General features: G+C 36.4%; 1 protein-coding gene across 1 annotated transcript in view; it reads left to right on the top strand.

Annotated features, from left to right (window-relative positions):
- Positions 1–15294, top strand: part of MAN1A2 (mannosidase alpha class 1A member 2) — a 193939-nt gene that overhangs the window by 53889 nt on the left and 124756 nt on the right. Inside the window, exons 2-3 of the mRNA XM_024119601.3 lie at positions 6358–6613; positions 14707–14803. Of these exons, the coding sequence (XP_023975369.1) occupies positions 6358–6613; positions 14707–14803 (353 nt within the window). The remainder of the gene's footprint in view (positions 1–6357; positions 6614–14706; positions 14804–15294) is intronic.

Here is a 15294-nt window from a genome sequence, read left to right as displayed (position 1 = left end):
GGATTTTCTATATAAAAAGCATGTTATCTGTCATAGAAGGCATTTTTTTGAACTTTAATTTTTTTCTTACATATATATTTTAAAATTTATTTATTTTTGGCTGCATTGGGTCTTCGCTGCTGCACGTGGGGGACTTTCTCTAGTTGCAGCGAGCAGGGGCCACTCCTCGTTGTGGTGTGCAGGCCTCTCGTGGTGACCTATCCTGTTGTGGAGCACGGGCTCTAGGTGTGCGGGCGTCAGTAGTTGTGCCACGCGGGCTCAGTAGTTGTGGCGCACAGGCCCAGCCGCTCCGCGGCATGTGGGATCCTCCCGGACCACAGCTCGAACCCGTGTCCCCTGCATTGACAGGCAGATTCCTAACCACTGCACCACCAGGGAAGCCCTTTTTCTTATATTTTAATCTTACTTTCGTCTCTTGTTTTACTTTGCTGGCTAGAAGTACAATCAGATAGAGGTGTGATAGTGAGCATCCTTATTTGTTTCTCTCATTTTGAAGGAAATGCTTCTAAAATTTCACTATGAGGAATGATATTTGCTGTAGGTATTGGAAGATATCTTTTATTAGATTGAAGGTCTCTTTTTCTCCTTTGCTGTAGAGTTTTAAGAATGGGTGTTGAATTTTGTCACTTTTCTGTTTCTACTTTGTACAGTTTTTCTTTAATAATAGGTAAATTATGTGGATAGAATTTTCTGATGTTAAACTAGTCTCACTTCTGGGATAAGTCCAATTAGTTATGATGAATTTTTTTTTCTATTTTTTAAATGTTACTGATAACTTTGCTAATATTAAAAAAAATCTGTGTTCATGAATGAGCTTAGCCTGTGATTGTCCTTTTTCCATGGTAATCATTCAGTTCTGTTTTGGGCATGTTAAATTAGAGGTGTTTGACAAGTGTCTTACATGATGTTAGATATTTGGATCTGGAGTACTTAGTAACGTGGAAAAGGCTGACTATAAATATTTTGATATAATAGTTGAGGAAATACAGCTGGATGGTGTTGAATAGGAAGGTATATAGAGCAAGAACAGAAATGAGGATGGAATACAACATTTTGGGGGTGCATCGATGATGGTAAAGCCAATAATTAGAGGCTTGTTGGAAAGGCAGGTGTGAGAGAGAGGGAGTTCAAAGGAAGGAAAAACTTAGCTATCGGTTTTTAACTGTGGTGGATAGAAGAGATGTGAGGTTAGAGAAAGTGGAAACAGCAAATGTAGTATTCTTTGAAAAAGTATTGCGGTAAAAGGAAGGAGGGGGCCACCAATGAAGGTGGAGCTGGAGGCAGTTTTGAGGGAAGTTTTTATTTATTTAATTTTTTAAGGGTGGATGAGACTTCATGTTTGTAGGTGAAGAGTAAAACTCTAGTAAAGAAGGATGCAGTGAATATAAAAGGGAAATGTATATTCACCTAAATCTTTGCCAAACAAGATTTCAATGTAATTTTATCTATTCTTCTATAATCTAGGATTGTATTTGTCTTTCAGAATGTTTCCAAATATGATTTATTTAAACACTCTAATTGGAGAAGGAAATCTTTTACTTGGTTAGTTTATTTCTGGCAAATCAGCCCTCAGATACTAACGAGAGTCTCAGGGAAAGAGAACATCTAGGGTGGAGAGTGGCTCAGTAAAGACTAGGTCATTCACCAGCCATAAAAATCACAAAATAATAGTGGCTTAAGCTTAAGCAAAGTAGAAGTCTGTTTCTGATCTATAGGGCAGTTTCAATTAGGGAAGCTGAAAAATAGAATTTTTATTTTGCAGGAGCATATGCTTAGCTAAAAACTGTTGTCTCTAAGACTAAGGAGGAAGGGAGCAAGATATTGAGAGAAAGGTATCAGTGTCTATACAGTAGAGACAATCTCTTAAATAAAATTCATCTTTTGTGTGAAAGGCAGTATTTGCATAGTTTAAGAAGTCAAAATGCACGTGTTTGTACCTAGGCTCTCTACTTACTAGCTCTGTGACCCTGAGCAAATTCTTTTTCTCTTTGTGCTTTAGTGTTTTCCTAATAAGATGGAGAACAGTGTTAAATATAAGGTGCCTCATAAATTGGTATGAGGATTAAATAAGATAATCTAAGTAGTTGACTAAGTCAGTGCCTGGTATATCTAACCCAACAACAATTATTAGTTTTGTCATTTGCCTTTGATTTTCAAGGATCAAGGGTGTTTGGAAGGAAAAAACAAAAACAAAACAAAACAAGACAACAACAACAACTAAAAAAAAACCCCAAACGTAATATTACTTATGGAATATCAAAAAGTGATTTAACTATTACACATAGGATATAATTGAAAAAGTAATTTCAAATCTCATGAGAACCTGTAGATTTAAGATTAGATTTTTTTTTGGAAGCCTTGGATGGTACCCAGAGTTAGCCAAACTGCAAAGTTTGAGGGCACAGTCCTTCACAAGACCGCCCTTACTTTGGATACCACCTGAAATTTCAGGGGACTCCCAAAGCCCTCCTCAGGTATGATAATTTGCTAGGGCTCACAAAACTCACTGAAAGTTATCACACTCATGAAAGGATTATAGATTACAGAGAAAGGATGGAGTTTAAAATCAGCCAAGGGAAAGAAGCACATAGGATAAATTCCAGGAAGGTTCCAAATGTGGAGCTTTTGGTGTCCTCTTCTTGTAAAGTCAGGGCATTACTCTCCCAGCATCAATGTGTGACAGTATGTGTTGCCACCCACCTAAGCTCACGTGAGCTTTGGCGTCCAGAGTTTTCAAGGCATGATAAATTGATTTCCCACGTTGTTGAACTCAGTCTCCATGTTGGCTCATACTTTTAGACCCAGAACCCTTACCCTAAGTTGTATTGTTGGATTTTTTTAGCATAGCTAGCCCCCACCCTAGGACTATTGGATGTGGCCACCCCCATCCTAAAATCTGGTGTGGCCAGCACCCACCATAAACAAGGACACTTCTGTGAAATTTGACACATTACCTCCCAGAAGCTGAGGACAAGGCCAGACTTCTCTTTGGGCAAGGCCAAATTCTTTACTACATAGAAAGATATAAGGCACTGATGAAAAGCAAGAGACATTTGCAAATGGAAGTTCAACATGATTACCTGTTGAAGATATCAAAGTTAAAAAAAAATCTTAAAAACATGTAAGTAAAAGAAAGAGCATTCAGGTGAAAATAAACATCCAGAACATTTGATCCAGCTGGTGTAATTTAAAATCTAGAAATTTGGGCACTAAAGCAAAATTTGAGGAGCTCCTTGAAAAGAGATCAAAATGAAAATAAAAATTTGAGATATATAGGGGAAAAAACTAGAAAGAAAACTCATGGTGCTACTAAATGATTATTGTGGAAAGATGTTCTTAAGGAAGAAAGGAAAAGCAGGAATGAAGTGCATTCTTTGGTAAGTTGTGGGGATTGCTGCATTCACTTGTATTTTGAAACAAAGAGGTTGGAGGATTTGATATAATTAATGGTTTATGTTTGTATAGAAAATTACAATTTTGTTAAATACTTGTACTTACCTTGGATAAGTGTAGCCAAGTGTATTAGGATAGTATTATTTGTTTTCCTTGGTGGCGCAGTGGTTGCGCGTCCGCCTGCGGATGCAGGGGAACCGGGTTCGCGCCCCAGTCTGGGAAGATCCCACGTGCCGCGGAGCTGCTGGGCCCGTGAGCCATGGCCGCTGAGCCTGCGCGTCCGGAGCCTGTGCTCCGCAACGAACGGGAGAGGCTGAAACAGGGGGGGGCCCGCATACCAAAAAAAAAAAAAAAAAAAAAAAAGTACTGATGTTAGAGGTTTTTGAGTGATTTGTGCCAGGTTGCTGAGTGAGTTTGGGGCAGAGCTGGAACTGGAATCCTTGTTTCCTGACTTTTTGCTTAAGTACTTCTACTTCAAGTACTTTTTTCTCAACTACAAAATGTTTCTTCTTGGATCTGTTCTCTAGGCCTAGGCACAATGTTTTCTGTTGGTAAGGAGGGGGAGGGGGATTGGAAGGCGATTGGGTGGTACCTACCTGTATTTACCTTGGTTATCTTATCTAAGACTTTATTCAGCACCTGTCTGCTGCTGATGCCCTCATCTGCCTGAGTCTCCTGAACAGATCAGCCTAGGATTACCCTTGGATGCACACTGGGGCTAACCTTGGCTCCTCTCTGCCATACTTTTTTTATATACAGTCTGTCTGCAGGCCCTAGGGACTTCTTCTTGCTACTCGAATGACCTTGTTTGTCCCTGACTCTCTGGCTCTGCTGTGATTCCTCTTCTTTTCTCTGTTTTCCTCATCAGCACCTTTTCACAGCAAGGTATCCAATTTTCTTTTTCTCTAAACATTTAACATTTTATTTTAAATACTAGACTGTGAATTGATTTTTTTCTCTCTTGATATACAGTTCTGTGATTTTCAGCACATGTTCACATTTGTGTAACCACTGAAATAGGATATATAACAATGCTATAATCCAGAAAAACGGTCCTATATTATTCCCTTATAGTTAACCTCTCCCCTTATCCATAACTTGTGTCATCCACTAATATAGTCATCATCCCTCTATTTTTGTGTTTTTGAGAATGTCAAGTAAAAGGAATCATATAGAATGTAACTTTTGAGACTGTCTCCTTTCACTGACATAATACCTTTGAAATGCATTCAAGTTGTGTGTATGAATAGTTTCTTTTTATTGCTGAGTAGTATTCCCATAGTGTGGCTATACCACAGTATAAACAGTGGTTTGTTTAACCATTTACTTGTTGAAAGACATAAGGGTTGCTTCCAGTTTTTGCCTGTTATGAGTAAAGCTGCTATAAACATTTTTGTATAGGATGCCCCCCCCCCCAAGTTTTTGAAATTGTGGTAAAATATGCATAACATAAAATTTACCATCTTAACTATTTTTACTTGTACAGTTCATTGGTATTAAATACATTCATATTGTTGTGCAACTGTCACCACTATCCATCTCCAGAACTCTTTTCATCTTGCTAAACTGAAACTCTATACCCATTAAACAATAACTGCCTATTTTTTCTTTTCCCCCAGCCTCTTGCAACCACCATTCTACTTTCTGTCTCTATGATTTTGACTACCCTAAGAATCTCATATAATTGGAATCATATAGTATTTGTCTTTTTGTAACTGGCTTGTGTATAGGTTTTTGTGTGAACATAAGCCTTAATTTCTCTGGGATAAATTTCCAGGGCAATTGCAGGATTCTGTGATAGTTACATGTTTAGTTTTTAAAGAAACTGCTAAACTTTTCCAAAGTGGCTGTACTGTTTTACAATCTCACCAGTAATGTTGTAAGTCCAGAGTTTAAATTCAATTTCTGGAGAGGTAACTTTGGTGATCCCCTTAGAGTAGTCATCATTGGATGATTTGGAAAATAGTAACTACCACTCCTGTATTCATTCACGTGGATTGGGGTGGAGGTGGAGAAAAGATTCAGGGCTGGGTAGAAACCCAGTAGGTATCTACTGCAGTAGTGGTTTCCAAACCTGTATGCACACCAGAATCATCAGAGGAGCTCTTAATAATACAAATTCATGGGTCTCATACAGACCTGCTAAATTGGAATCTGTATTTTTAACAAGGGCTCAAGAGAATTTTAAGTGGTCATGTTCACATCAGTTGTACCATTGTGTTATAAGATCTATGGAATTTCCAAAATTTTAGAAGTGTATGATGTATATTTAACAAATAAAAAATTTCCCATCCTCTTATCTTTTCTGCTTCTCTCTCTTTCTTTGACCCTGTGTTTATATTTTGTCCCCACTTCACATCAGCTTATGAAATGCTCTTATTTATTTATTTACTTAAGCTTTTTTCTTTATTTTTAATTGAAGTGTAGTTGATTTACAATGTTGTGGTAGTTTCTGGTGTACAGCAAAGTGATTCTCTTATACATATATATATTCTTTTTCATATTGTTTTCCATTACGGTTTATTATAGGATATTGAATATAGTTCCCTGTGCTATACTGTAGGACCTTGTTGTTTTTTGGTCCCCTCTTGATACTTACTTCTATTTTTTATTTTCTCTCCCCCATCTAGTTTTTCACTGGTCTCTCTTTTCTCTCTCTCTCTCTCTCTCTCTTTTCCCCTCATGTGTCTGCTAATAAGTTATTGATTGCTATTTTCTGTTTTCACTTGGCCCTTAAATTGTAACTTTCTAGGCTCCCTTTTTCTCCACTGTGTGAGGTGGTTGCTCTTCAGCATCTAGAGCTCATTTTCTTTCTCATGCTAAGATATATTTATCCTCTTCTTCAGGCAGGTAGATCCAAGTCTCTCTCACGGATCATTCTTTTTAATGGCAGGAGTAGAAAACAACTATCAGGGTTTGGTGGAGGAAACTTTAAGTTTTATGTTTATTTTTCTCCTCTTATAGAGAAGAAGAAGAACGTTTGAGAAATAAAATTCGAGCTGATCATGAGAAGGCCCTGGAAGAAGCAAAAGAAAAATTAAAAAAGTCAAGAGAGGAAATCCGAGCAGAAATACAGACAGAGAAAAATAAGATAGTCCAAGAAATGAAGACAAAAGAGAAAAAGCCACTGCCAGCAGTTCCTATACCAAACCTTATAGGAACACATGGTGGAGACCCAGAAGATAATGACCTAAGAGAGAAAAGGGACAAAATTAAAGAGGTAATAAGCTGAGATTTGTGATATGGGGTGGTTATGGATATGGATATGTGTTTGACTAGATTTAAATGATCTGTCTGTCTATCTGTCTATCTATCGGGCTGGCCAAAGGTTCCTTTGGTTTTTAAGTAAAAAAAAAAAAGACACATTTTTCATTTTCACCAAGAACTTTATTGAACAATGTATTCACCGTTTTGTTCCACTACCTTCTGCCATTTTTCAGGCAACTTTATAATTCCATTTTCCCAAAACTTTTTATCTTTTTGAGCAAAGAACTATTCCAGGTGCCTTTTACAGTCTTACGGGGAATTGAAATTTTTTCCATTAAGAGAATTGTGTACAGACTTAAATAAATGGAAATCGGAAGGTGCAATGTCTGGTGAACACGGCGGATGAATCAGAACTTCCCAACCAAGCTGTAACAGTTTTTGCCTGGTCATCAAAGAAGCATGTGGTCTTGGGTTATCCTGATTGAAGACTATGCATTTTCTGTTGACTAATTCCGGATGCTTTTCGTTGAGTGCTGCTTTCAGTTGGTCAAATTGGGAGCAGTACTTGTTGTAATTAATCATTTGGTTTTCCGGAAGGAGCTCATAATAGAGGACTCCCTTCCAATCCCACCATATACACAACATCACCTTCTTTGGATGAAGACCGGCCTTTGGTGTGGTTGGTGGTGGTTCATTTTGCTTGTCCCATGATCTCTTCCATTCCACATTACTGTACAGTATCCACTTTTCATCGCCCATCACAATTTGTTTTCAAAACAGAACATTTTCATTATGTTTAAGTAGAGAATTACTATGCGGAAATATGGTCAAGAAGTTTTTTTTTTCGCTTAACTTATGTGGAACCCAGATATCAAAGCGATGAACATAACCAAGCTGGTGCAAATGATTTTCAATGCTTGATTTGGATATTTTGAGTATGTCGGCTATCTCCTGTGTGGTATCACATTGATTGTTCTCAATTAATGTCTCGATTTGATTGCCATTAACTTCAACTGGTCTACCCGACCGTGGAGCATCGTCTAGTGAGAAATCTCCAACATGAACTTCACAAACCACTGTTGACATGTTTGATCAGTCACAGCACCTTCTCCATACACTGCACAAATCTTTTTTTGCATTTCAGTTGCGTTTTTACTTTTCTTGAAATAATAAGGCATAATATGCCCAAAATGTTGCTTTATTTCTTCCATCTTCAATATTAAAATGGTTGCACAAAAATTCACCAGTTTTGTTTTGTTTTTTTAATGCGCACTGATGTGAGATCTGTCACAATACAATCTAATAAAATTGTTTGGAATGAAGTTAAAGACAACTAAGCGCTACTAGAGCCATCTTACAGAAAAAACTGAATGAATCTTTTGGCCACCCAACCCAATACCTGCATATATGGTGTCATATTTTGATCTTGTTTGTTTTGAGGTCAAAATTGTAGTTCAGTTTGCAAGTTGGCAGTAAGAGCTAAAACTCTCTTAATATCGATTATAATTATAGAATACTTAAAATTTTTGATATAATGTTGTTTGGACAGTTACATTACTCACCCTGTGTTCAGAGATCTTTTGATATTCAGTATTTTATAAATAATGTAGGATAGATCCATAACAATTTATCATTTAATAAGAAATTTCTTAAGTGTTTAGTTACTAGGAACTCTGCTAGATATTATGTAAATCTTCTCATAAACATGTTTCTGAAGAGTTAGCATTATGTCTGCCATCTTTCAAGGAACCCATTGTGATACCACTTAACCATACTGCAGATTAAGAACACATCCTTCCAAAGAGTCTCAATGGATTAAAGAGTAGGGAAGGATTGATTTCAACTTTTTTGAAATTTCTTTTGGTCTCAGAAGTCTGTCAGTTTGTTATTCTAGGAGTTATTTGGAGATAAAGAGTACCAGAGGGAGAGGAAATCTAATGAATATTTTAGTAGAACTTTGTTAATTAGAACTCCTGCTAATTCTGGGTGGAGTTTGTAGTTGTACTGCTTATGAAGAAAAAGACTTTGTTAGAGTGTAATAGCATCAACAATATTTCAAATCTATTCATCATAAAATAAGACAATAAGTTTAGTTCAAATAGATATCTATTTGGATATATTCTAGTAATGAATATGGAAGATTTGCAGGTATTTTAAGCATGGCCTTATGAATTGGTATAAAATATGTCCTCTGATTTTACCTCACCTTTGGATTCTATGTTTTATACTCAGGCTGCTTGAGACACTTTCTTTGGACAGTGTTGAGGACTTTGATACATTTCTTTTCAGATGCCTGACCTTTTTTTTAGATGTCATTAGAATTTATTGAAATACTGTCTGATGTACATAATAATTCAGATAGGTAACAGTGTTAGGTAACAGTGTGTGTTGAGAGGACCCAAGACCACCCACAGGCTCAGTAATTCACTGGGAGTACTCACAGAGCTTAGCAAAACTGTTGCATTCATGGTTTTGGTGTATTCAGCTGAAAACATACAGATTAAAATCAATAGAAAAGGCACATAGGACGAAGTCCAGTAGAGACCAGGTACAAACTCCTAGTTGTCCTCTCCCAGTGGAATGATATGGATAGCGCTTAATTCTTCCAGAAATGATTTGCGGCAATGTGCGCAATGTATTGCCAACCAGGGAAGTTCACCCGAGCCTTGGTGTCCAGATTTTTTATCAAGAGTTCATTATGTAGGGTTGGCTAATCTTAGTTCTTCAGCCCCTCCAGAGGTCATGCTGATACCGTGTGGTTCAAGGTCCCCATCATAAATCACGTTTTAGCATAAACTATCTGACATGGCCCAAGGCTTCAGGTAAACAAAGATACTCTTAACAGGCAGGATAATAAAGGCTTAGAGGTTATTTTCCAGGAGCCTGGTACAGGCCAGACCTTTTTTGAGGATGTGCAGGGTTTGGACAACCCAGACCTGCTAAGTGAATCCTATAGAGCATACCATATTATCCAGGGTTATTGTAAATTAACATAAAACATTTTAAGAATCCCTGTGTAGGCTCCTGTTAAACATTATGGTAACTGACTTAGTAAGCAGAGAAAGTTGGGATCTAAGCCTGCAGGGGAAGAAGCTAACAAGAGGCAAGGTGATGTGAATACCTGTAGAATATTTGAAAGTATCAAGAATTAGAAACACCATTTACCTCTGAAGGCAGGGGTATAAAATAGAGCTGGAAAAGGATTATTTGAAAGCTTTTAAAGGAGTTCTTAACCTAGATCCCTAGTTCTCTAGCCTAAGCATCCTAGCTGCTGTCCTCCCTTCCCCAAAAGAAGACCAAAAGTTTACTTTTGGATGGATGAATTAGGGAAGATCTAGATTTTGGCAATACCAAGTATGGCTGAGGGGAAAGGGCAGAGGTCATTCTAAAAAATGAAGTGGCCATAAAAAGAAAATAAACGAAATTGAGTTATTTGTAGTGAGGTTGATGGACCTAGAGTCTGTCATACAAAGTGAAGTAAGTCAGAAAGAGAAAAACAATTACCGTATGCTAACACATATATATGGAATCTAACAACAACAACAACAAAAGTGGTCATGAAGAACCTAGAGGCAAGACGGGAGTAAAGACACAGACCTACTAGAGGATGGACTTGAGGATACAGGGAGGAGGAAGGGTAAGCTGGGACAAAGTGAGAGAGTGGCATGGACATATATACACTACCAAACGTAAAATAGATAGCTAGTGGGAAGCAGCCGCATAGCACAGGGAGATCAGCTTTGTGCTTTCTGACCACCTAGAGGGCTGGGATATGTAGGGTGGGAGGGAGGGAGACGCAAGAGGGAAGAGATATGGGGACATATGTATATGTATAACTGATTCACTTTGTTATAAAGCAGAAACTAACACACCATTGTAAAGCAATTATACTCCAATAAAGATGTTTAAAAAAAAAAAGGTGAAGCGAGTGGTGGGGATGGAGGGAATAAAGTGAAAAATGGATTCTGAATATTGAGACTTTATCCTGCTCAACTCTTCGAATTCTGGCAGCCAGGTCTATTTTCAATAAGCAGGAAAATGAAGAACTTCTGTCTGGAGAGACTTGACTGGCCCAAGAGGAAAGACCTAGTCTATTCCTCAGTGAAACACCCCTGGGTTTCATCTGAGCTCCCTAAGATGAGGCTCAGTCAACAAGTCTTGCCTCTTCACTGACAGCCTTTGATTATCTTGTAAGTGCTTCACTCATATGTGAAGAGCAAACCATGGATCACCAGACATGTAAGGAAAGTTTCTCACATGAGACAAATGGAAGAAAGGAATTTAGAGGATACAGAAACCATACAGGGAGCAGAATACATATATCAAAAAAGAATTAATATCTTTAGGATGCCAAAAAATTAAATTCATGAAATGAGAATAAGTTATAAAAAGGAACATTTACAGAATAAGGAAGAGTTCTTGGAAATTAAAGATATTGATACATTAAAAAATTCAGTAGAAGAGTTGGAAGATAAAATTGAGCAAATCTCTTGGAAGGACAAAAGATTAAGAAAACAAGAAAAATGATAAGATCAATCTGGAACATCTAACAAGTGATTAATTAGGAGTTTTGGAAAAAGAACAGGGAAAATAGAGGGGAAGAAGTCAAAGAAACGATTCAAAGGTTCCTACTGAAATTTTAGAAAAAGAGGCATAAAAAACAGATCCTAAAAGTTTACAGAGAAAAAAATAGTTTCACCCAAAAGATTTGGATTGTACATAGTGGCACATTAGATTCCTCAACAATAATATTAGAAATTGGAAGAGAATGGAGCTAAGGTTTAGGAAGAATTATTTATTCAGCCAAATTATGAATCAAATCTGAGGGTAAAGATATTTTTAGATGTTTTCTCAGATTGCTACTGGACAATATGCTTCAGCATAAAAATAGGAAGATAAGCGATTTTGGAAACAGGATCTGTCACTAGAGAGAGAAAGGAAGGTCAGTCTCAGGATTGTGAAAAAGGGGATCAGCAGGATGATAGCTGTGCTTCAGGTTGAGAGAATGGAAAGTCCAGGTTAGAGTCAGGAGGATAGAGAGCCTCAGGAAGGATTTATCAGAGAATAAAGTGGAACTGATGGTTTATCTGATGTGTTTAATTATATTGAGACAAATTTTGAAACTCAAGTGTAATTTGGAAGTAAATTAATAATTGTTACATTTAAAACTACATCAACAAAAATACCCACCAAACTTCAGACCAGTAGTTAACAGCAGGGAAAACAAAAGTTGAACAAATAATATAGTAATTGTAAGAAAAACATGTTGTTAAGTACATTGGAAGGATGTGAGCCAGAGAATATATGTGGGGAAGTTTATGTGGAGGTGAACTGATAGTGTATACAAAAGCTAAATTATCTTAACTATAGGGGAATATAGTAAATAGCTAAAACTTTTTTTAAAATCAAGAAATAGCACTAAAAAATGTACTTAGAAATACAGTGGTAAATAGAAAAACAGGTGAAAGAGTTTAAGTAATTGGCTCAGGAAAGTGGAAGGAAAGGAGAGTGGTGAAGATAGGACAGGCTATTAGATTTTTAAAAAATTCAACTTTATTGAGACATAATTTATGTACAATAAAATGTATTTATTTTAAGAGTATAGCTTGGTGAGTTTTGACAGATGTATATACTTGTGTAACAACAGTGGCGATCAAGCTGTGACTAGGTCCATAATCTCAAAATGGTTTATTTGTGCCCCTCTTCCGTCAGTCTACCCCATTCCTTGGCCCCAGGCAACTGCTTGTCCGCTTTTAATCATTATAGATTAGATTTGTCTTTTCTAGGGTTTCAGTGAAATGGAATCATAAGGTATGTGATATTTTGTTTCTGGGCTTTGGCTCAGCAAAAATCTCAGTTTTTGAGATTCATCTATGTATATTGCAATAAAGGTAATTTTTTTTTCTTTGTAGTATTCCATTGTATGGCTATACTATGATTTGTTTTATTCATTCACCTGTTGAACATTTGTTCAACCTTTGGTCCAGTTTTTGGCTATTATGAATAAAGTTGCTATGTACATTTGTGTACAACTCTTTTTGTGGGCATATGTTTTAGTTTTAGTTTTGACATTTCAGTCTGTGATCTGTTGTGAGTTAATTTTTTTTGTTTATTGTGTGAAGTAAAGGTTGTGCTTCATTTTCTCCCCATAGGGCTTTTTAGTGTTCCAGCATTATTTGTTGAAAAGATTATCCTTTTTTGATTGAATTACCTTGGCACTTTTGTTCAAAATCAATTGACAAAATCAACAGATGTTGAGTCTCTTTCATGTTTTTTGATGCTAGTATAAATGGAATTTATTTGGAATTTCCATTTCTGTTCATTACTAGCATATAGAAATATAATTTATTTTAGGTTGCTGAACTTGTATCTTACTGAAGTCATCTTCTAGTTTTAGTGGCTTTTTATTTTAAGATTGCTTAGGATTTTCCTTGTACATAGTCATGTCATCTGTGAGTAGAGGTACTTTTCCTTTTTGATTTTTATGCCTATTATTTCTTCTTCTTATTGCCATGGCTAGGACTTTCAGTACATTGTTGAAAAGAAGTGGTGAGAATAGATGTACTTGATTTGTTCTCAACTTTAGGAGTAAGGTTTTCTACCATTAAGTATGATGTTAGCTGTAGGTTTTTTTGAAGATGCCCTTAATTAAGTTGAGGATGTTGCCTTGTAGTTGTAGTTTACTGAAAGTTTTTTTCATGAATTGATGTTGAATTTTGTCAAATGTTTTCTCTACATCTAAAAAGATGATTTTTTTCTTTTTATTCTGTTAACATGGTGAATTATAGTGATGGGTTTTTGAATGTTAAATTAGACTTATATTCCTGGGTTAAACTGCACTTGGTCATTGTGTAGTATCCTCTTTATATATTGTCACTTTTTGTTAAGGAATTTTTAAGGAATTTTGCATCTGTGCTTTTGAGATATATTGGTTTTTAATTCTCTTGTAATGTCTTTGCCTAGTTTTGGTGTGTGAGTAATGCTGGCTGCAAAAAACAAGTTGATAAATGTTTTAATGAATATTATGTTTGATATACCACAGGCTACTATTACATAATTCAACTAATATATAATTAAATACTCTGCTATTGTGTAGCTTAGTACTCCCTGGCTTGTAAGAAACTCAGTTCAAACTAACTGATATAAAAATATTTTTTAGCTTAGGGGCTCTGAACTAGAGCTTCAAGTTTGGCTGAATCCAAGTCTGTAGATGTTATTGTGAATAATATGCATGTCTCTTTCTGTTTTCTTTTGTTATTTAGTTTCTACATGTTGGGAGAGAGTTAGACCCCATCAGCTCCAGGATTATATATTACATAGATCTTGAGATTGCAAAATGAGAATCCCTCTGTCTGCTGGTGTCTATAACAATATGTATGAAAGGACTTGATTGCCTTTACTTGAGTCACATGTACTCAGTCACTTTGTGTAGGTCAGGGGTTGGCAAACTGCAACCTGCTGGCCAAATTCTGACTGCTGCCTATTTTACAAAAATACAGTTTAATTAGAACCCAGTCATGCTCATTTATTTATGTAGTGTCTAGGGCTGCTTTTATTTTTTAAAAATACAGTTTAATTGGAACCCAGTCATGCCCATTTGTTTATGTATTGTCTAGGGCTGCTTTTATGCTGCAACAGCCAAGTTTAGTAGTTGCTATACATAATTATGGACTTCAAAGCTTAAAATATTTACTTTATAGGAAGAGTTTGCTGATCTTTTGTCTAAAGGTTATGGATACTCTAGCTAGGCTGTGTTAATTGGTTGTGGAATCAGAGCCGCTTTTTGACAGCTTTGTCATAATCACAGTGAGGGAAGGAGAGCTGTTTCCAAAAGGATTGGCAGTTCCTAAAAGGAAAGAATGCCAAATAGACACCTTTCTCCCCAACAAAAAGTTTTTGTATTACAACTCATTTTTTGTTCTGTTGTGTAGACATGATTATGTGTGTTTTCACACTGATACAGATGTTAATAGAATAATATACTAAAGTAGGAGATACAGGAGAATGTGTAAGGATATAGTAATAGAATCTCTAAATTATGTGAAACATAAAGATAACAGTCTGTGAAAAATATAAATTGATGGGTTATAATTTTTCCTTTCTCAGATGATGAAACATGCTTGGGATAATTACAGGATATATGGATGGGGACATAATGAACTGAGACCTATTGCAAGAAAAGGACACTCCACTAATATATTTGGTAAGTTTACTTTTTTTTTTTTTAATTTAATTTTATTTATTTTTTTATACAGCAGGTTCTCATTAGTTACCCATTTTATACACATCAGTGTATATATGTCAATCCCAATCTCCCAATTCATCACACCCCCGCCACCCTGCGCTGCCACTTTCTCCCTTGGTGTCCATACATTTGTTCTCTACATCTGTGTCTCAATTTCTGCCCTGCAAACCAGTTCATCTGTACCATTTTTCTAGGTTCCACATATATCCGTTAGTATACGATATTTGTTTTTATTTTTCTGACTTACTTTACTCTCTATGACAGTCTCTAGATCTATCCATGTCTCTACAAATGACCTAATTTCATTCCTTTTTATGCCCGAGTAATATTCCATTCTATATATATACCACATCTTCTTTTTTTTTTTTTTTTTTTTTTGTGGTATGCGGGCCTCCCTCTGCTGTGGCCTCTCCCGTTGCGGAGCACAGGCTCCGGACGCGCAGGCTCAG

The sequence above is a fragment of the Physeter macrocephalus genome, chromosome 4, assembly GCF_002837175.3.
Source record: "Physeter macrocephalus isolate SW-GA chromosome 4, ASM283717v5, whole genome shotgun sequence".
NCBI lineage: Eukaryota > Metazoa > Chordata > Mammalia > Artiodactyla > Physeteridae > Physeter > Physeter macrocephalus.
This window is presented reverse-complemented; position numbering and strand designations above follow the sequence as displayed.